This window comes from Sylvia atricapilla, chromosome 18 (assembly GCF_009819655.1).
Source record: "Sylvia atricapilla isolate bSylAtr1 chromosome 18, bSylAtr1.pri, whole genome shotgun sequence".
In the NCBI taxonomy this organism is placed as follows: domain Eukaryota; kingdom Metazoa; phylum Chordata; class Aves; order Passeriformes; family Sylviidae; genus Sylvia; species Sylvia atricapilla.
This window is the reverse complement of record NC_089157.1, coordinates 1099286-1120112: the sequence shown is the minus strand read 5'-3', so window position 1 is coordinate 1120112 and position 20827 is coordinate 1099286. Positions and strand designations below refer to the sequence as shown.

The 20827-nt window shown below is 50.9% G+C and overlaps 1 protein-coding gene across 2 annotated transcripts in view; it reads right to left on the bottom strand.

The window, feature by feature from the left end:
• Positions 1-1176: 1176 nt before the first annotated feature.
• The window catches only part of MYH10 (myosin heavy chain 10), an 87150-nt gene continuing 67499 nt past the window's right edge, over positions 1177-20827 (bottom strand). The window contains exons 23-41 of one of the 2 annotated variants that reach the window (XM_066331886.1): positions 20560-20697; positions 19925-20048; positions 17473-17644; positions 16555-16767; positions 16305-16449; positions 15027-15233; positions 13945-14049; positions 12773-12925; positions 12215-12463; positions 11465-11677; positions 10536-10748; positions 8608-8769; positions 7881-8009; positions 6670-6758; positions 6251-6374; positions 5960-6168; positions 5095-5203; positions 4081-4253; positions 1177-2725 (exon numbers count right to left, since the gene is read on the bottom strand). In XM_066331886.1, the coding sequence (XP_066187983.1) occupies positions 2581-2725; positions 4081-4253; positions 5095-5203; positions 5960-6168; positions 6251-6374; positions 6670-6758; positions 7881-8009; positions 8608-8769; positions 10536-10748; positions 11465-11677; positions 12215-12463; positions 12773-12925; positions 13945-14049; positions 15027-15233; positions 16305-16449; positions 16555-16767; positions 17473-17644; positions 19925-20048; positions 20560-20697 (3072 nt within the window). In that variant the 3' untranslated portion in view covers positions 1177-2580. Of the gene's footprint in view, positions 2726-4080; positions 4254-5094; positions 5204-5959; positions 6169-6250; positions 6375-6669; positions 6759-7880; positions 8016-8607; positions 8770-10535; positions 10749-11464; positions 11678-12214; positions 12464-12772; positions 12926-13944; positions 14050-15026; positions 15234-16304; positions 16450-16554; positions 16768-17472; positions 17645-19924; positions 20049-20559; positions 20698-20827 lie in introns of both variants that reach the window. The other variant, XM_066331887.1, reaches the window with a different exon arrangement.

The following is a 20827-nucleotide window of genomic DNA, read 5'->3' as shown; positions in this document are numbered from 1 at the left end:
CCAGTGGCCGTGGCTCTTACTTTGTCCCGGCGGGTTTTCTCCCCAGCCCCAGGGAGGGGCCAGTGTTCAGGCACTGCCACATTATCCCACAGCCCTTCCCTTGGGAATGCTGCTCAGTTGGGCTCAGGGGAGCGGGCACTGCTGGGGCCATACGATATTTCAGCTGGGCAAGTGTTGGAATCCTCCAGCTGCCTTCCGGGGGATTTTTGTCTCTTTGGAGCAGCTGGAAAGAGTTTCCTGTGCGCTGGGGTTGGGGCCCTTCCCGGGCTGCTCCATCCCCTTCCCGGGCTGCTCCATCCCCTTCCCGGGCTGCTCCATCCCCTTCCCGGGCTGCTCCATCCCCTTCCCGGGCTGCTCCATCCCCTTCCCGGGCTGCTCCATCCCCTTCCCGGGCTGCTCCATCCCCTTCCCGGGCTGCTCCATCCCCTTCCCGGGCTGCTCCATCCCCTTCCCGGGCTGCTCCATCCCCTTCCCGGGCTGCTCCATCCCCTTCCCGGGCTGCTCCATCCCCTTCCCGGGCTGCTCCATCCCCTTCCCGGGCTGCTCCATCCCCTTCCTCATCTCATCTCCACAGCAGTGAAAGAGGAAGAGGTGCCCAGGCCTGACCCAGGATCCATCCCAAAGCCCAGCCCTGGGCTCCAGCAGCCCCAGTGCCGGAGACTCCAGCCCCAAGCCTGGAAGCAGCAGGAAAGGGTGGGAGCAGCAGCCACACAGCCCCAGTGTCTGCTCTGTGGCCTCATTCCCTCACAGCTCTCCCCCTGGAATGCAGCTTCTGCAGCTCCCAGGCCTTTCCTGCCCCAGCCCCAGGGCAGGTTCTGCACCCCAAGACCCCCAAAATGGGCCGTAACTGCTCAGGCAGGAGCCCAGACCCTGCTGCAAGCAGAAGTGCTATAAGCAGTGCTGTGCCTCAGCACTGAGTGGCAGCAGGAGAGCTCAGAGTTTCTTTGTGCTCCAGCTGGGCCCTGCCAGTGGCATTCAAAGGCAAAGGCTCAGCTCAGACCAAGCCATTGATGCTGTATTTAGGTCAAAATAATAGAAAAAAAGAAAAAAAAAAAAGGCAAGCAAAGAGAACAGGAAGAAGGGAAAAGGCAGCTTCCAGTCATATCTCATTTATTAAGGTCTATGCCAGCCTCGGGAGAGCTCTTCCAGTAAGTAAACAGAGCAGGCGGCCGCATCTATAATGAATAAATTTATTGTCTTACAAAAATCATTGTCTAGAAATATGGGTATACAAGAAAACAAGATATTTGCAGTCAGACGCCTGGTGGTCAACAGCCAGTTTGATTAAAAATATCCAAACACACACAACAAAACCTTCGCGACAGATGTTAAAGCTTTTAACCAAAAAGGGAAATCCATGGGTTTTGAGCATGTGGCAGAGGAAGTTTCCTAGTTAACACTGATTCATTGTCACTAATATCAATAATACCACTTGGACTAGAGAGGTACATGATATGAAGCACAGTCAAAATTAATACATTAAATCATTGTTATATAGGCAAATTATATATGTAACGTTGTCTTAGTACTGTAGTGTCTAAGGCACTTTCTGTAATGTCAGTTTTCAGCTATTTAAACAAAAAAAAAATAATGCTAACTACTCACTGTAATACTGCTCAAAATAAAAACAACAACAACAAAACAATAACAACAACAACAAAAAAGGATTCACATCCACTGGCATGTTAACTGTAGGCAGGCAACATCCATCCATCCAGGGAGCCCCAAGACCCACGGGACCCCGGGGCTGCCCGAGCCTCCCACGGCCTGGCTCGGCCTCACATTAATAAATTAGTTTTGCCTGTGCTGTGTGTTTATTTCCCACTGGTGTTCACATTTCCCAGCCTGGGTGTCTGCAGGGCCCCGGGGGCTCTGAGCACTGCGGGCTGTGCAGGGGACGGGGACCCACCGCGGTGTGCCTGGACTGCATGGACACGAAGGGATGGAGCGGGTGCTGAGAACACTTCAAATGGGATTGCAGGATAAAAACGGACACTACTCACTCATCCCTACACTTCCCTCTAACACTTTTCCCAAGGCCGTTTGTTCACAGTTCACTCAGGGGTCGTGTGCAGAAATCACAACAATTGGGAGAAAAGAAAGGAACGGGTGCGGTTTGGTCTTCACTGATCCCAGAGGCTGCGCCCAGCCCGGAGCCTGAAGGATGCTGCTGCTGGACACAAGGCATGCACAGCCACGGCCAGGGGGCTGTCCTGGCCACCCCACCCGCTGGGAATGACGCTTCTGGATTGATAAAAAAAAAGTTTCATCCTTCACATGATGCTTTATAAAATGGCTTTACAATATGAGTTATCTGGAAAAGAGATGCATTGAACAGAGACGATCCCGGTTGTTTACTATATATAAAAAAAAAGCAGTTGTACCTATATCGGAAGCAGGGTACAGTGTGGTGAGGCTGGAGAGCCTTAAGACATGGTTGACCTATGATAAGGAACCTTGTAGCACATGCCGAGGGTCGTAAGGCAGCTTTCCGGCCACAAGGCAGTTCCGAGGGCGGGGCAGGGCGCGGCGGCCCCGCCCGGGGCTGGAAAGGTCTCTGCATGCAGGCGGCGCCGGGCGCTACTCGGCGGGGGCGGGCGGAGCCTCGTTCACGTCGCTGCCTTTGCTCTCGGCGTCGTCGTCCGACAGCTCCAGCGAGGCGCCCTCGATGTGCAGCTGCCGCCGGCCCGAGCGGCTCGAGGAGAACGTGATGGGTCCCCCCCTCCTGCGGAGCGCAGAGCAGCGCGGGGTGAGCGTCCTGCACGGCCCCGCACAGCCCAGGAGCACGGCAGGGCTCGGGGGGGCGTCCAGCTCAGCCCATCCCACCCCTGCCAGGGCAGGGACACCTCCCACTGTCCCAGGCTGCTCCAAGCCCCAGTGTCCAGCCTGGCCTTGGGCACTGCCAGGGATCCAGGGGCAGCCACAGCTGCTCTGGGCACCCTGTGCCAGCCCTGCCCACCCTGCCAGGGAACAATTCCTGCCCTGCCCTCTGGCAGTGGGAATCATTCCCCTTGTCCTGTCACTCCATCCCTTCAGGTACTGAAAGGTCACAAGGAGGTCACCCTGGCACCCTTCTGCTCCACCAGGGAATGGGGCAGCTCAGCCTCAGGCTGCCTGGGGGGAATATTTCCCACAGGGAATCTCAACCCTGAGCTCCAACACCTCTGGCACTCCGGAATTCTTGCTTAGTTTACACCATCACATGAGGTTTGGAAGTCTCAAGTAGCCTCAAATGCTGTCTCTGCACTGAGACACCAAGCAGAGACAGGAGCAGGTTCTGTGCAAAATTCCAAGGCTGCTCAGGGAAGCAGAGAAAAGGCAGCTCAGGGAAAGCTCCAGCCAGGCTGTGCCCCTCTATGCGGCTCATGGGCTGCAGGAGCCTCACCCCTGCTGACTCCTGTTCCTGGCACTGACCTGGATCCCACAGACCTGCTCTCAAGGAAACTGCTGCAGCATTCCCAAAAGTGAGGGCCAGGAGAAACAGCATCAATACCAGTCACTGGAAAAGCACAACTGATCCACCTCCTCTGTCACATTTACCTGTGGCTGGGTTGAAATGGCTACCCAGGGAACCTGCCAATGTAAACTCTGAGGAGCTTGAGCCCAAGATCTGTCAGTTATGTCCCTGTGGAATATCTGGCAACTTCCTTGTTCTCATCACCAGGCTCCAGTTTGCCCCATTCCCTAATCAGCAGTTCCCCAGCTGGATGTTCCCCAGGGCTGGTGCCCTGTGGGCTCAGAGGAGCTCAGGTCTGTGGCCGTAAGTTTCCCTGCCTTGTGAGTGTTTGCAATCTGGTGGTGGAGATTCTTACACAGCTTCATGTAAATATTTAGAATTACCGGCTTTGTTTACGTATTTCTCCTCTGGGAGGAGAACTGGGATTGATGGTGATGTTCACCTATGAGGCTGAAGAAGTGGCAACCTGTGTTTAGCCAATCTTCTGCCCTCTGATAAAGTGTATATAAATGGAGTCAAAAATATTAAAACAGAGCTTGCCTGCCTAACCTTCTGCTGCCTGCCTCGTCCTTTGTGTGTCCAAAACAGCAACTCAGGTCCATCCCAGTCCCAGTGGCACTGACCTTAGCCTGTTTTTGAGGGTGCTGACCTCCCTGCTCAGCCCCTCGTTGGCCTCGGTGGCGTCGTCCAGCTCCCGCTGCAGCTTGCGCCGGGACGCGTTGGCGCGCGTGGCCTCCTCCTCTGCCTCCTCCAGCTGCCTCTTCAGCTGCTTCATCCTGGCGTTGGCCTTCTCCATCTGCAACCAGCCCACACCTCGGGCTCACCCCAGCCCTGCTCCCCCTGCCCTGAACCCCTCCTGCAGGAGCTCCTGGCCCCAGGAGAGCAGGGTGGGAACAGCCCGTCCCAGCAGAGCTCACACACACAGGGGAAAAAAAATCCCTGCTGAGTTTTCCCTGCTGGTTTCACCCCCACTGTAGATTCCCTTTCTGTTGGAATCTCGGAGGCTGAGAATTTCAGGCTTTCTGTGTTAAAAGGCAGTGACCCCCAAGCAAGCACTGCATTTGTCCTGAGGCCGTGAAACAGGCTTCTGAAATTGAGTGATGGCACTGGGGTTGTGGGTGTGTAGTTTGAATAGAATTGTGTGATCTCACATGGGGAAAAACTTAGAATTTAAGGTTTTAGTATACAGTAATAAATATGGGGCAATATGGAGGATTCTGGGCATTGTCTAAGTCCTTCTTCAACTTCTTCTTGGTTTCAAGTGTTCTTTTCTATTTGGGTGAAAAAGAACCACATTGCAGATCTTGGGTGGTCAATTATTGGGTTAAAAGTATAAATAATATAGGTGTCATCTCATTATTGGATAGTTTATGCTTAAAATGACCTTGGAAAGAGTTAGAGACACTATTTTCTACCTGGCTAGTTAGAGCTCACAACTCTTGAGATTGTGCTATAGATAAGAATTAATAAACACTGAGTCCAAACACAAAACTGTGACTCCTTTGTATTAATCCCGGCTCTAAGAAGAAGATAAAAACCCCTCACATTTTAATGGTGCCCCGTGTAAGGATTGAGCTCACGACCTTCAGACCTTCCCATTACAGTTCCTCTTCCCAGCCCAGGGAGGTTTTACCCACCTGCTCCTTGTACTGATCCGCGTGGCGCCGCTCGTCCTCCACCTGCATGAAAACCTCTTTCAGCTTCTTCTCGGTGCGGCGCACCAGCTTGTTGGCAGCTGCTCTTTCCCTGCAACAACCCAAAGCCATCATCGTCTGTCCCAGGGCCTGACGGCAGGGGGAACACGAGATCATCCCCCCTTTGAAGGTACAACTGGTACAGAGCTCTCTGAACCTGCCAGACACGGCAGTGGAACTGATTCGTGTGCCAGGGGCTGGGTGGGATGCAGGGGTGCAGGGGTGCAGGGATGCAGCTCTCAGAGCACAAGGCCTTAGCCCTGAGGCAATGTGAGCATGGGACAAAGAGGGCTCAGAGGGTGTCCTCATAAGGAGATTGGACAGAGCAGCTGAGCCAGTAACACAATCCTGCTGCAGAGCACAGAAAGGACAGAGGTGGTGATAAGACAAGCCCCACCTGCAAATGGGGGGAGGAACCAGCTAAAAAAGTGAATTTTGACAGTAGGGTTGCAAGGACAAGATGGATAATTCACAGCAGACAGACTTTCTGGAGAGCACAGGATTCATCTCAAGCTGTCCCATGTAAGCTGCTCCTCTAACCAAGCAACCAGGGGTCTCAAAGAGGACATTTCACCTTGTCCCAGGAAACTCCTGCACCACCTTGTGGCTCTGGGACATCAACACCTTGCAGTTGGTAGGAAACAAATCCATCCTGGAACTCTCAACCTAACTCTACAGCTGCCTTGTTAAAGTTTATCCCCTAAACAGGAGTCTCCAGACAATAAACCCAAAAAAACTCTTCAGAAACTTCCAGCATGGAACTTTCAGCCATTCAACCCACACAGGCAACCAAATCTTTTCCCCTTACTTGGCTTCCTGCTCAAGTTGTTCTTCAAGCTGTGCAATCTTGGCTTCTAGAGTAGAAATTGTTGCCTTGAATTTGGACTTGACAGAGCCCTCCAGTTCCTGCAGCTTGGCCTTGAGCTCCTTGTTCTGCCTCTCCAGCTGCTGCCGGGCGTTCTCGCTCTTCTGCGCCGCGCTGCGCTCGCCGGCCAGCTCCGAGTTGAGCGTGTCCACCTGGCAGGGAGGGACAGGGACACTCAGTGCCACCACAGCCTCTGTGGATGTCACACCCACAGCAGCTGCCCCCTGGGCTCACCTGCAGCGTGGTCTTTCGGAAGCGCTCGTTGAGCAGCTCCATGTTGCTCTGCTCCTCCTCCAGCTCCTCCTCCAGCTGGGCAATCCGAGCCTCCAGCCGGCGCTTCTCGTCCAGCAGCGCTGACCTGCACAGGGGAAGGGGTCAGGCTGTGTCCAGAGCCAACAGAGCTCCTGGGGAGGTCACTCAGGATCAGGGAGCCTCCTGAGCTGGAGGGGACCTACAAAGATCCAGCTCCTGTCCTTGCACAAACCCCCCAACAATCCCACCCTGGGCATCCCTGGGTGTCCAAACACTCCTGGAGCTCTGGGGCTGCACCCATTCCCTGGGGAGCCTGGGCAGTGCCCAGCATCCTCTGGGGGAAGAACCTTTCCCTGATGTCCATCCTGACCCTCCCTGGCCCAGGCCCAGCCCAGACTCACTTCCCAGAGGCGCTGTTGGCGATCTCATCCGCCAGCTCATCGCGCTCCTGCTCCGCGTGCCGCCGCGCGCGCTCCGACGCCGCAAACTCCTGCCGGGGTGGGAGAGGGTCAGGGCAGCCCCAGGAGTCCCACAGCTTCTGCACGTAGTGCAGCCTCCTAACAGCCTCTGGGAACTGGGATATCCCCAGGGTTTTAAGGGATAAGCCAGCAGGATACAGTAGCTGGATATTTCCTCGCTGCCCTGGGACTGCAGTGGAGTTACTTCTCCCTGCCCCTGAAGTGTTCCCCACACAAAGCAAGGGGAAAAAATCCATGGAGATCAGCAACACTCAAGCCCTCAGCAGCAGGAGAAACCACTGTGCCACATGCTCTGATAGACACACTCAGTGTTAAGTAGTTGTTAAATTAAACAAATGTTTTAGGTTCTCACAGAGTTCTCAGCATGAAGACAAGGAGAGAATAAAAATTCAAAAGCTTCAGTACAACAGCACACACGGCACTGAACCTCAGATTATACATCTGCATTAAGTGGCAGAAACACTCAAACATTTCCTAAGGACAATGGAATGCTCTACAAGTGCCACACTGAGGTCAGGAGGCCACTCAAGTCCACCCGGAGAAGCTCGAGGCAGTGCCAGGTTATCTGTGAAGGCTCCAAGGGGAGTGTGGTGAGTCTGGGCAGCTGCTGCAAGCCTTGCCCTGCAGCTACAGCAGACAGGAGAGGCACAGGGACACTGCAGGGGCTGACCTTGTGGCTGCACAGGGACAGTGGAAGATAAGAGATGCAGCAAGACTTGGAGCTCTCACATGAATTGCCAGCACCGGGGGCAAACATGCCCCATTAGAGAAAGGGCTGAGAGGGCAGAGGGATAAAGCTCCACACACACAGATGGTCCACTGAGGCACCAGAGAGGAAACTGCGAACATATAAACCCTAACAGCCCATTTCAGTGCTGACACTGAGTCTCAGAGACAACTGCACATTGTAGGGAGGTCTCAAGTGTATTTAAGCAACAGTAAAGCTTCTCTGCTATCCACAAAGTCCAGACTCTTACAAAGCTGTAAGGACTCACTGAGGACCTAGAGGAGAGAAAGCAGAGTTCTCTGCTCTCCAATTTCTCTGTTCCACTCATAACTTTTCACTTTTTTTACCCTCTTATCTTTGCCTTACTCTAAACAAGAAAAACAAATCTCTTGGGTTTCCATCTCACCTCTTGGAGCTGGAGTATTTCTGCTTCCAGACTTTTGAGCTTCTTCTCACTCTCTTTGGACTGGGCAAAGATCTCATCCCTGGATGCTCGAGCCTCTTCCAGCTCCCGTTGGTAGTCCTTCATCTGAGCCTGCAGGTGCAGAACAGGTGAGGAACAAGCCAGGCTGCGCCAGGACAACCACAAGATCTATTCCAGCTCTGAAGCATTTCAGCCCCTGAGAGATAAGGCTGTTCTCCCAAAGTGGCTTCATTCCACTCAAAGGCATTTCCAGTTTTTCTGTATGGTAAAATTTCTTTTTCTCATCTTTCCAGCCCTCAATGCCTGGTGAAAAATACCACATTCCAAGGCTTCAAGCATTCCATAGAATTACAGAGTGGAATCTTAGAATGACCTGAGCTGGAAGGGCCCTTAATTATCATCCAGTGCCACCTCCTGCCATAGGCAGGGACACTTTTCCACCATCCCAGGTTGCTCCAAGCCCTGTCCAACCTGGCCTTGGACACCCCCAGAGATGTGGAAAGCGGAGTTTGAAACAAGATTAGCTTCAGAGTCCCTTCCAAACCAAACTATTCTGTTATTCTCTAAAAGGATGAGTTTTGAGTAGAAGATAAATCCAGGTTGGACATTCCCAGACTCACCAGTGGAGTCTCTTCTCCTCCTGCCCTCATGTGCACTGAATGGAAGCAGCCCCTGGGCAGCTCCCAGCTCCCTGATGAGCTGTGCCTACCTGGAGCTTCCTGAGCTGTTTGATGGCTTCATCCCGAGCCTTGTTTGCAGCCTCTATCTGCCCCTCCAGGTCCTTCAGGTCCATCTCCAGTTTCTTCTTGGCTGCCACGGCCAGAGCGCGCTGTTTGCGCTCGTCCTCCAGCTCGGCCTCCAGCTCCCGCACCTGGGACAGGCACAGGCAGGGCAGGGTGAGCTCCATGGGCAGGGTGAGCCCTCCATGGGCAGGGTGAGCTCCATGGGCAGGGTGAGCTCCATGGGCAGGGTGAGCCCTCCATGGGCAGGGTGAGCTCCATGGGCAGGGTGAGCTCCATGGGCAGGGTGAGCCCTCCATGGGCAGGGTGAGCTCCATGGGCAGGGTGAGCTCCATGGGCAGGGTGAGCTCCATGGACAGGGTGAGCTCCATGGGCAGGGTGAGCTCCATGGGCAGGGTGAGCTCCATGGGCAGGGTGAGCTCCATGGGCAGGGTGAGCTCCATGGGCAGGGTGAGCTCCATGGGCAGGGTGAGCTCCATGGGCAGGGTGAGCTCCATGGGCAGGGTGAGCCCTCCATAGGCAGGGTGAGCTCCATGGGCAGGGTGAGCTCCATGGGCAGGGTGAGCTCCTGAGAGCAGGGTGAGCTCCACAGGCAGGGTGAGCTCCATGGGCAGGGTGAGCTCCATGGGCAGGGTGAGCTCCACGGGCAGGGTGAGCTCCACGGGCAGGGTGAGCTCCATGGGCAGGGTGAGCTCCACGGGCAGGGTGAGCTCCACGGGCAGGGTGAGCTCCATGGGCAGGGTGAGCTCCATGGGCAGGGTGAGCTCCACGGGCAGGGTGAGCTCCATGGGCAGGGTGAGCTCCTCCATGGGCAGGGTGAGCTCCATGGGCAGGGTGAGCTCCATGGGCAGGGTGAGCTCCATGGGCAGAGTGAGCTCCATGGGCAGGGTGAGCTCCTCCACGGGCAGGGTGAGCCCTCCATGGGCAGGGTGAGCTCCACGGGCAGGGTGAGCTCCTCCACGGGCAGGGTGAGCTCCACGGGCAGGGTGAGCTCCATGGGCAGGGTGAGCTCCATGGGCAGGGTGAGCTCCACGGGCAGGGTGAGCCCTCCATGGGCAGGGTGAGCTCCACGGGCAGGGTGAGCTCCACGGGCAGGGTGAGCTCCATGGGCAGGGTGAGCTCCACGGGCAGGGTGAGCTCCACGGGCAGGGTGAGCTCCACGGGCAGGGTGAGCTCCATGGGCAGGGTGAGCTCCTCCATGGGCAGGGTGAGCTCCTCCATGGGCAGGGTGAGCTCCATGGGCAGGGTGAGCTCCTCCATGGGCAGGGTGAGCTCCATGGGCAGGGTGAGCTCCTCCATGGGCAGGGTGAGCTCCATGGGCAGGGTGAGCTCCATGGGCAGGGTGAGCCCTCCATAGGCAGGGTGAGCTCCACGGGCAGGGTGAGCTCCACGGGCAGGGTGAGCTCCACGGGCAGGGTGAGCTCCATGGGCAGGGTGAGCTCCTCCATGGGCAGGGTGAGCTCCACGGGCAGGGTGAGCTCCATGGGCAGGGTGAGCTCCACGGGCAGGGTGAGCTCCATGGGCAGGGTGAGGAGCTCCATGTGCAGGGTGAGCTCCACGGGCAGGGTGAGCTCCACGGGCAGGGTGAGCCCTGAGGGCAGGGTCACTCCTCCATGGGCAGGGTCAGCCCCTGTCCTGGGAATACATCCAGGCAGCACCAGGCAAAGCTCATGGAGTGGGTTTGGAGGCCACCAGCACCATGTGACACTGCCTGGTGACAGTGGCCAATCCTCAGCCAGAACTACTGTATGGGTTGTAAAAATGCCGTCGTTTCGGATTTCCATGGGATGGAATCTTTAAGCAAAAGGGTTTCTTTTTCTGGGAGCAGAGAGACCAAGAATTCTGGCCAAAGACCTTCCTCCCCTTCTGACTACAACACAAAGTAAACCAGACATACTTGTTTCACCAGCATCCTCTTCTTCTCCTCGTTCTGTTCATCTCTGGCTTGCAGATCTCTGTCAAACTGGGCTTTCATGGCCTGCATGTTCACCTCCAGACGGAGTTTGGCATCTTCTGTGGCCTGCAGTTCATCTTCCAGCTCCTCCAGCTGAGTCCTCATCTCCTCCACCTGCTGCTCCAGGGTTCTCTTGGACTTCTCCAGCTCGTGGACCTAAGGCACAAACAGTGATCAGAGCTGTGGTGCAAGGGCCTCACACCAGCACTTCCAACAGCAGGGCAGTGACTGCAGCTGGTGACACTCTGAGCTGGACAGTGAACCAGAGCAGCAGCTGTGGGCTGAAGCAGAGGTCCCACAGCGTCAGGGCAGACCCACTCCCCTCTCCCACGCCTGGCAGAAGGGGAATCTGGTTCTTGGGTAATGATGTGGGGCTGGGACACAGCACAGACCATCAGGGAAGGACAGGGGGACTTTGCTGCTGCCTCAGCTGGGTGCAGGAGGGAGGACACTGAAGGGTCACAGTTCTGCTCTGCCTTTGGTTCAACCATGTCCTGCAACTTAGCTTGACCAAAGGTAACAGAAATCCTCACTAACCCTTATTTACACACACACAAAAAAAGAGGAAGTGGCTGTCCCCATCTATCACAGCTGCAACACAGAACCAGGTCTATCTGACTGCAGTCCCACCTCCATTGACCCCAAAGTATAAGATATTTAATCTGATAACTGGGATCTCCATGAGGGTGAGAATATAGCTTTGGAAGAGGCCTGATGTTAACATGGACCACTCCCTTATGCTGGGCATTAATTAATTAATTTCGGGTGAGCTTCAGAAAGTTCTGTTCTTGTGCACAGACCCTTTCTCCAGCCAGGGAGTTTCCCCCTGTTATTCCCAGTCTGTAACAAACAGGCTGTGGAACCATACTCACATTTTTGCCCACATCATCTTTGGAGCTCATCAAGTCTTCCATATCTGCACGCAGCTGCTTGTTCTGCCTTTCAAACTCCTCCTTGGCTTCCAGGGCCTCCTCCAGGGCCCTGGCCAGGGACAGGGCTTTGGTTTCCTTCTCCCTCGCCTCTGCCTCAGCACGGTCGCGCTCCTCTGCATACCTGGCAGAAATGTTCTTCTCTTCTGCCAGCATCTGTGCATAAGAAACAATTAATCCAACTCTTGTGCTCCACAGTCAGGTCCTTCCTGCCTCCGGTGTTTTATCTAGGAAGTGGTTCATGCTCTGAGTTTAACTGGCCTTCAGGAGCTGTCTGGTCCCTCACTCATGGTCAAAATGTCAGTATGAAAACAGCTCCAGCTCCTCTGGGATGAGAGGAGGAAAGCAAGCTACTCAGGAAGTTTCATCTTTCACTCTTCAGATCCTTTTTTAGTCTACCTTGAGGGATTACAATAAAACTCTGAAGTCTTTGTTTCAGCATAAATCTCTTTTCCTAGATGAAGAACTGATTACTTGACCTAACAAGCCTCAGAGATGGCATTTGTCTCCCAGAACTGGGAGTGACAAGTTGCTCCTAACAAAGGCCACCTGCTCACAGACTTATCAATAAATCAATAAATAGATCACCACAGCACATCAATCAGACCCTTCTTTATACGAGGCTCAGAAACAAGAACAAGATGTCATTTAAAAATCCTCAAAAACCGGGAATTTGCCAGGAGACTGGAGTACCTGATCAAACTTCTTCTGCTTTTTCTCCAGGTTGGAGACAATCTGGCGTTGGTGATCCAGATCCACCATCAGGTCGTCCAGCTCCTGCTGCAGCCGGTTCTTGGTCTTCTCCAGCTTGTCATAAGCCAGAGCCTTCTCCTCCAGGCGCTGGCTGAGGGACTCCATGTCCTTCAACAGCTTCTTCTTAGCCTCTTCCAGGCCTTCAATGGTTCCTAAGTCATCATCCACCTTCTTCTTGGCCTCAGCCAACTGAAATTCAGTAAAAGGGAGTGAAGTCCCTTAGTGCACCACGGGAGAGGCAAAGTGCAAATGCAGGAACAGATGTTCCTGCAAGCTGAGGGAACACAAAAACTGGGATTTCTCAGGGTGCTAAGCAGGGCAAAGCCCATCACAGTTCAGTGTTACACATCATTACTGCAATGGAGAAAGGCCACAGGAAACTTTATTCCAGAATCTGCTCCAGCACCTGTGGAAGTTCCATGATGTGTTCCCCAAAAGCTCTGGGACACCACTTTGGGCCATCTCGTCACACAAGTGCTGCCACTCCCAGCAGCTTACCTGGGCCTGCAAGGCCAGCATCTGCTTCTCCAGGTTCTTCCTGGCCTCCTCTTCCTCCTCCTGCTGCTCTTGCAGGTTGTTCTTCTCCTCTTCCAGCTGCCTGATCCTGCTGCTGAGGTTGAGCTTCTGGCGGGTTTCCTCCTGGAGCAGCTCCTGGAAAACAAGCATGGGCAGAGTTCAGTGTGCTCTGAAACCTCCACAACTCCACCTGGGGAGTTCCAGGTTTATTTTTCCCTCGGTTTTTGGGACAAGGATATGCTTTATGAACTCATCTGTTATTTGGGTTTTTTTGCCCTGACCATTCATTTTGGGCACACTTAAACCATCATAAAGCGTATTTCTGGTCAGGGAAGCCACGCCAGAGCCTGTTCTAGAAGTCAATGGATGAAACTTTTCCATCTTTCAAGGGGCTAGCACAGAAGTCACCTTCAAAATGAATGTTTTCTTTTTTTCAGACAAGCATAGAGCACCTATTTTAAACCACCTAGGAAGAGCATGGAGCAGCAAATCCTGCAACGGTACCATGCTTCCAGGTTTTCTGCATTGTTTAAGTATAAAGGTGACTTTAAAGGTGGAAACTTGTGTCATAACAAAGTAATAAAAGGTGTAAGCCTCATCCCACCCCCTCTTCCCCTCTTCCCCCTCCTGCTCCCTACAAACCTCTCCACTTGTAATTAACATTATTCAGAGTTAAGTGGTCACCATTAGAACTTTAATACAGGGAAGATAAAATATATTGAAGTGACGAATATCTGCAGAAAGCTGCATTTTCTTAATTAAGAACCAAAACCTGACAGTTTCAAACTTCAACTGTAAGAACTTGAAGCTGTCAGTAGAAGACAGGGCATTGTTCCTCATATATCCCAAGAATATTTACACTAAATTCTGCCTGGAAAGGTTTTTTTTTTATTTGATTCTTATCTCCCTCAGAGACAAAGACATAAAACAGAACTACCAACTATCAGGAAGTGAAGCACAAATAATGAAAACTTGGTTCCACACGTAGCTGAGCCATCCCAATCCATCCCATTTCACTGGACTGAACAGGAAATTCAGCTTCTACCCAAGGGACTTTCCAAAGCATGAATGAAAATGTATTTTCTGTTAGCAGTCAGCATTCCCCTGAGGAGCAGAGCTCCAGTGCCAGGCTCGGCTTTGCTGCTCACACACACCTGTGTATCCTGAAGCTGAGATTCCAAACTGGCTGCATCCTTGGCAAACTTGATGCCTTTCTTCTCTGCCTCCTCCAGCAGACTGGAGACATTGTCCAGTTCATTCTGCAAAGCAAGCAGCCCAAAGGTAACAGCACAGCCCAAACCCCACGGGGGGCTGGAACTGCACAGCACAAAACCTCAGCAAATTCCAGCTGTGGCAACCCAGCAACAGAGCCTGAGAGAGAGGCACAGCAAGCTAAAACCACTCAAGTTTGGCTACAAAATGGCAGTTGAATGTCAGTCCTGAAGTGCAGTAACAAAACAAGAGTTAGGCTATTGAGCTCTGATATCCAGCACTTTGCTCTGATCCCTGCATTCACACTTTATTGCTATTTTTAATTCTAGGACCATATATTTCATATATTAGTTCAGGGATCATCAGAGTGGCAGCTGGGTCTAAAGCATCACTGCAAGAGAAGAAGTTACTGCCAGGTGCCAGCTTATGGTTTTGGGTTACACTACTTTTGTATACAGTGAGAGACAGCCTGAAAGCCTCTTCCACAGAGAGCTGGGCCATTCTTTTTCTGAAGTGTTTTAGCTGCATTTACCTGAAGTCTCATTGCTGTGGTCCAGAAGTCAGCCATGGCTGCATTTTTCCTGTTTGCTCTATTTCCCAGAAAAATGAGCCTGTGCTTGCAGCCCCTCCCTGCCAGGCGCCCAGCCTGGAGCACCAAAGCAAACCTGTGGCCACCAGCAATTTTTGCTCATCCCTCTGGAAAAGCTCAGCCCTATCTCCTCAGTTCCACAGCCAAGCCAAAACAACCTGTACTCCAGCTGGGCTGTGCAGAGCTCCCGGCAGGATTTGCTCTCCAGGATGGAAGGCACATCCTTCAAAACGCCACTGGGACTCTCCCACAGCCCAGGACGTTCAGGATTGATGTCACAGCTCTCCCCACCTGAGGCACATCACCACTCTGAGGCCTCCCAAATCCATGAGAGCCCTTGCTGAGGTCACCTCCCACACCAACCATTTCTGCACATGGTTACACCTTTGAGTTCCTTGCCTGTTCTCCAGGATTTTAGGACTTCCAGAGCCTTACCTGCAGCTTGTTTGCCTTCTCCGCCAGCTCCACCCTCAGCCTCTCCCCTTCTGACACCTTTGCAGTCAGCTCCTGCACCTGAGCATCGAGTTTCTTCCTCTTGTGCTCAGACTCTGCCTTGACCTGCTGCAGCACCTTCACCTCACAGGCCAGCTCCTTGTTGTCAGACTCTAAGCCTTGCTTGTTCTTTTCAAGGTTGGCTTTGAACTAGGAAAGACAAAAGGGAAGGGAAGAAGTTCAGCTCCTCTCTGCAGGTGAATATTTCCTGCTGAAAATGGTGCTGCAGATCAGGTCTCCACGTTCAGAGAGAAGCCAAGTGCTCAGCAGGATGTGAGCAGGGAGTGTTTAAGATGCTGCTGTGTGACATTGTGTGAGGACTGAGGGAATTCAGGGGGTTCTCTCCCTGCTCCTCTCCCAGGTAACAGTGAGGAGCAGCACAGGCAGGAGCTGGGATGGCAGCACTGGGAATGACTGTTTTGGTAGCACTGCAAGGAGGAAGGAATGTGCCCATTAACAGATCAGCATGGCTCATCTCACAGAAATAAAAGAGAAGATATGAACCAAAGCTGCCCTGATTTGAGTAGGCAGAGCAGCCTGGAAGTGCAGAACAAAGCAATTCTCAGCACTGCACTGACATTTGTCAAAAGCCTTTAAAAAAAGCAGTAATTGGCACAAGGGATGTTTTAAGTGTCATTTTTGCTATATCACCAGAGATGACACCATCTTGTCACAGGAGCTTTGTTTCAGATTGCAGGGTATTTTTCCATCTTTTCATGCTCTTATTGAGAATACTTATTGAATAAGGAGAGGAAGGCATACAGAAGATTTTCAGGTGAATAAAGCTGGTGAAAATCATAGTTTAACTACTGCATTTCTCACTTGATTTAGACTACTAAAGAAGCTTGTGCAGTATTCACAACACATAAAAAAAATCACCACAGGATATGAACTGTCCACACACACATTATTTGTGAATGACCCCAGCTGTAATCTCATAAATTAAACACTTCTTTTTTTGGAATAATTCTCCTTCTGAACAAGAACAGGAGCCATGTGATCCTCCTGCTGCCTGCTCTGCTGCTGGTGACCAGAGGACACAGCACAAATGTGTTTTGTGTCATGTTGGTTTGACAGCTGCAATACTGTCAAACCAACATGACCAAGCTCAACATCTGGGACAGGTTTTTAGAGGACAGCTCAGCTCGGGTGTCCTGCAAGGAACCACGCTGCTATGGACTTATAAAACCCCCTGGAGCAGAAAGTTCATTTTCTTCTCACCCTTTTGGCCTGTTCAAGCTGCTCAGAGAGCTCCTCCAGGGCAGCAGCATGCCTCTGCCTGATCTCCTGGATCTGGGCTTCGTGGTTTTTGGTTTCTTCCTCAATTGCTTTCTTCAGTTCAGCCACCTCCTGCTCTCGCTTTGTCCTGGAGGAAGCACGAAGGGTCATCAAAAAAAACCCCAACATTTCAGTCTTTTATAGATCAAAGATGAATTTCAATGGTTCTTTCTTACACAGCCCATGATCCTACCTCAGCTCTTGCTGTGCTGCAGTGGTATCCAAAGTATCTTCCAGTTCAGTTTTTAAAGCCTCCAGCTCTTCACTCAAATCCCTTTTCTGCTTTTCTGCCTTGTTCCGTGACGCCTTCTCAGACTCCAGGTCCTCCTGGAGCTCTGCAATCTGAGCCTGCAGCTCCCTGATCACTTTCAGTGCATTGTTCTTCTGAACTGCTTCCTCATCCCCTCTGTCAAACACAGGCACCACAGTCAATGGGATTTCACCTCCTCTCACAACCACCTGCTTTGATTATCTACAAAAACACCTTAGCTTTTCTACTAGAATAAAATCAATATTAAAATACACAGAATGGTTGGGACCTTAAACATCATCAAATTCCCACCCCTTCCACTGGACACCTTCCATTATCCCAGGCTGCTCCAAGCCCCATCCAACTTGGACACTTCCAGGGACAGATAAAAGAAACCACAGATAAAACCAAGGTGCACTATCAGAATTATCAAGCTTTAATTTGCAGTCAAGTGTTCCAATTCTGTAGATCTCACCACCACCCCAGAAATCTGGAGAATTCTCTCTCCCTGCAAAATTATGCTTAAAAGATACAGGTGGTGTTCAGCATAACATGGGACTGCAGGAGTATCCCACAAACCCAGATAAAGTCTGTCCTGCCCACCACTGAGAGATACACATTTTTTCCCTCCTAAGACTGAATTTTGGGAGATTAAAAAAGCTTCCAAAGTCCAAACACTGTGATACCACATGAAACAACTTCTTTTTGCAGGTTTGTAGAGCGAGGATGCCGAGAGACCCCTGAATTCTTTTAAATTTGACACATTTTAAATTTTGGGTCCAGAGCTGCTCCAGAACTGGCTGCTCTTGCAGCATTCCAGCTCAGATTCAGTTTTGGGGAGCAGCATTGTCCCACACTGACCTGGCCATAGCAGCCTGCAGCTCCTCCTCTTTTTTGGCCAGCTGGATCTTCAGCTCCTCAATCTGGGCTTGCAGCTCAGCTATTTGGTCCTGCAGATCTGTTGTTTCCCCATCTAGTTTTCTTTTAGCTTTTTCTAACTCTTGACGGGTCTTCTCCTCCTTTTTGAGGCGTTCTAAAGGAAGCAAAGAATTAAATTCCTATGGAATTGTCCCTCTTGTCCCCCTCAGGGAGTTTGGGGTGGCAGGAAGGGTGGGAAATTTAATTTATGCTGCTTCAATTCTTTCTCCAGTTTGCAGAAAAATGAAATAGCAAGGGAGAAGTAGTGAATGACTTAGACAGAAAGTCAAAGGAAAGTCTCTGACAACAAGTGAGTAGTTTGAGATGAAGCCAGAGAAACATCTTGGTAGAAAAGAAGGAGTGAAATCTTACTGAGCTGTTAGGCCAGATAACCACAGACTTCAACACTCAAAAGAAGAAGATAAACTGTGGCCTGGAACAAATGCTGGCTTGCATGGCTTTGGAAGGGCTAGGCCAGACTCCAAAATGTCTACTGGAAAATGGCACAGCTTAAAATGAACGTGAATAAACCGTTTTACAATTATCTGTGCTGTTTAATCACATCCCATCAATATTGAGCAAAACTCTGCAACCCTGAGAGCTCTCTCAGTGATTTACTGGCGTGGCTGGCATACTCCAGCCCTGAGGAGTTCTTTGGGACAACCATCCCAGCAGCAGGGCCACAGCAATCAAAGACATTTAACTGGCCTGCCTGTGGCAGAATAAAGGCAGATCCTGGCTGTGCTGCCCACATCAGCAGGGCTGGAGCACATCTCAGAAGGTTTTGCTGAGCAGAGCCTTAGCACAGTTCTAAAGGCCTTGTCATAAATTTAGACAAGAGAGAGCAGCAGTTATTAGCCTTGTTCAATACTTTGTGGCTCCTCAGTGCAGAGATTCCCTTCACTCCCTTCCTAAATCTCCTTCTGAACCAGGATTTTTGACATGGAAAGGGAGCCATGGTCAAGAATCACCTCAGAGCCACCCTGGGCTATGTGGGATTTTCCAGAACAACCTAAAGTAACACTGCTTTTCTCCAAACAGCTTCACATTCCAAAAGAATTGTACTTTTCCCTCTATTCTTACATGAAGTTCCTGGTGAGTGACAGTTACAGCAGTGTCACAAGACCAAATTTTGTAACTGAGAAAGTTCACAGCAAACTGATTTTTTTCCCCTAAATAAATTTTTTTCCACTTGCCTAGCAGTGCCAAGACTCTAGCAGAGAGACCTTAATGGCTTCTTGAATCATCTCCAAGAATAAATATCATTTTACTCTGCTTTCCTAGCCAAGAAATTGCATGCCTTAAATATAAGCTTTAATTTCCACTTCTAAGGCCATCAGTCTTGGAATGGCTCTGTAACCAAACACATCTGTCAAGCTCCTAGTCCTGATTTAAACAGAGCTACTCCAGCATTATTTTCCAGTGAGTAAAGCTTACTTAGACCCATCTTAAAGTCTCTGAATGCAACTGTTAAAGACAAGGTTCATCAATCACTGCTACTCCTGTTAGTTCAATACCTTCCTACACAGATAAGGTAAAACTCTGATATCCTTCCAGAAGCACATCAGCCTTCAAATATGTAGCAAGACAGGTCACAACACACCAAGTGCAAGAGCTATTCCCAAATTAGGGCACAGAGAACAACTTTCTCTATTATTTTGCAACTTTGACTTGGCAGCTCATTAATGTTGCACAGTATCTATAGTAATTAAACAAAAAAAACCCAACAAAGTCAAAAAAGGTTGGATGTGGGACAGGTTTAACTTGTGACAACACTGGCAAAACAATCAGAAATAAATGCCTAAAGGAATGGAACCATTTTAGATGGAACCATGGAATGGTTTAGGTTGGAAGAGACCTTAAAGCTCAACTCATTCCAACCCCCTGCCTTGGGGAAGACACCTTCCACCAGAGCAGGCTGCTCAATAAAAATAAAGCACCATAAGATAAAATATATCTATAAATATAACGCAGATCAAACACTAAGAAAAGCATAACAATTGACATTTGCTTATTGAAAAAACAATCCTGGAAGCCTCAGGAGTGCCTGCTGCCATTCCTGCAGGAATGCATTGCTCTGGTGTTAGAGAAAAGTTGGAGAAGCTTCTCGGGAGCCAGGATGTTTTCTCTTGGTGCTAATGGACACAGGACACAGCAGGAATTTCTGGGTGTCTATAAAGGAAATGGATTCTCAAACAGGAGAGAGACTGAGCAGCCAGATGCCACAAGTCTTGCAAGGGACACGAATTTCTTTCAGGAAGTGGCTGATGAAGCAGCTCTGGAGTGTGCACAGCTCAGGTTACCCTGCACAGGCTGAGCAGACACTCCAGCCCTGGCCCAAAGTGATCCATTCCCTCCTGGCAGCAGCTCCAGGCTGTTCCCAGGCACAACAAACCTTCCAAATCAGTGATCATCATTTCCTGCTTGTTCTTCAGTTTGGCCAAGTTTTTGGCTTTTTCTTCTTCTTCAGCCAGCTGAGAAGAGCATTCAGCAATCCGATCCTCCATCAGCTTCTTCTCCTGGGGAGGGGAAAGGGGACCAAAAACAACCTGTAAAACTCAACCACGAGTCCCTGAGCAATGCAAATAAAGGAATGTACAAAACCCACAGACGTGTGTCACAGAGGGCAATATTCTATTGCAGGTTTTGTTTCTTATACGGGTTTCATTTTAAGTGATTGAAAATATTAAAGATCAAGTGGAATTCTTTGGAAACAAGAACAGTTATTTTCCAAGAGAGACCTGAGATTCAGCACACAGCAGGCCTGGCTTTAGGGGAGCATTGGAAATCTGTTTGCAGAGAACAATGACAGCTATAAACAATTTTTCCAGCTCTGAGATTTGGGAGAGTCATGAAACTGGACAGAGTGCATGACAAACTCCCTCTGGAATGTCAGCCCAAACTCATCTCCAGAGTCTCAGCTCTGCCCTGGTCACACCCCACAAGTGTTCAGGTGCAAATGTCCCAGATCTGGTGACAGCAGCTTTGGGAGCTGTCCCTTGGCATCTCCACCCTGCACACTGCCCTCACCTTCAGAAATTTGGAATTTTGGTCCTCCAACAGTAGGATCTCCTCCTCCATCTTCTTGATCTTGGCTTCAGCTGTCACTTTTTCAAGCTGCAGCTTCTGTCGAGCTCCCTCCTCCTCATCAAGTTGTTCCTCCAAGTCCTGGGAAGAGAGACAACTTCATCTGTGCATCTCCCAGGTTACCCATGTGGTAACATTGCGCGTTTTTTAACTTAGTGACAAAGATGTGATAATTTGAAAAGCCTCCAGCCCTAACACACACTAAATCCAC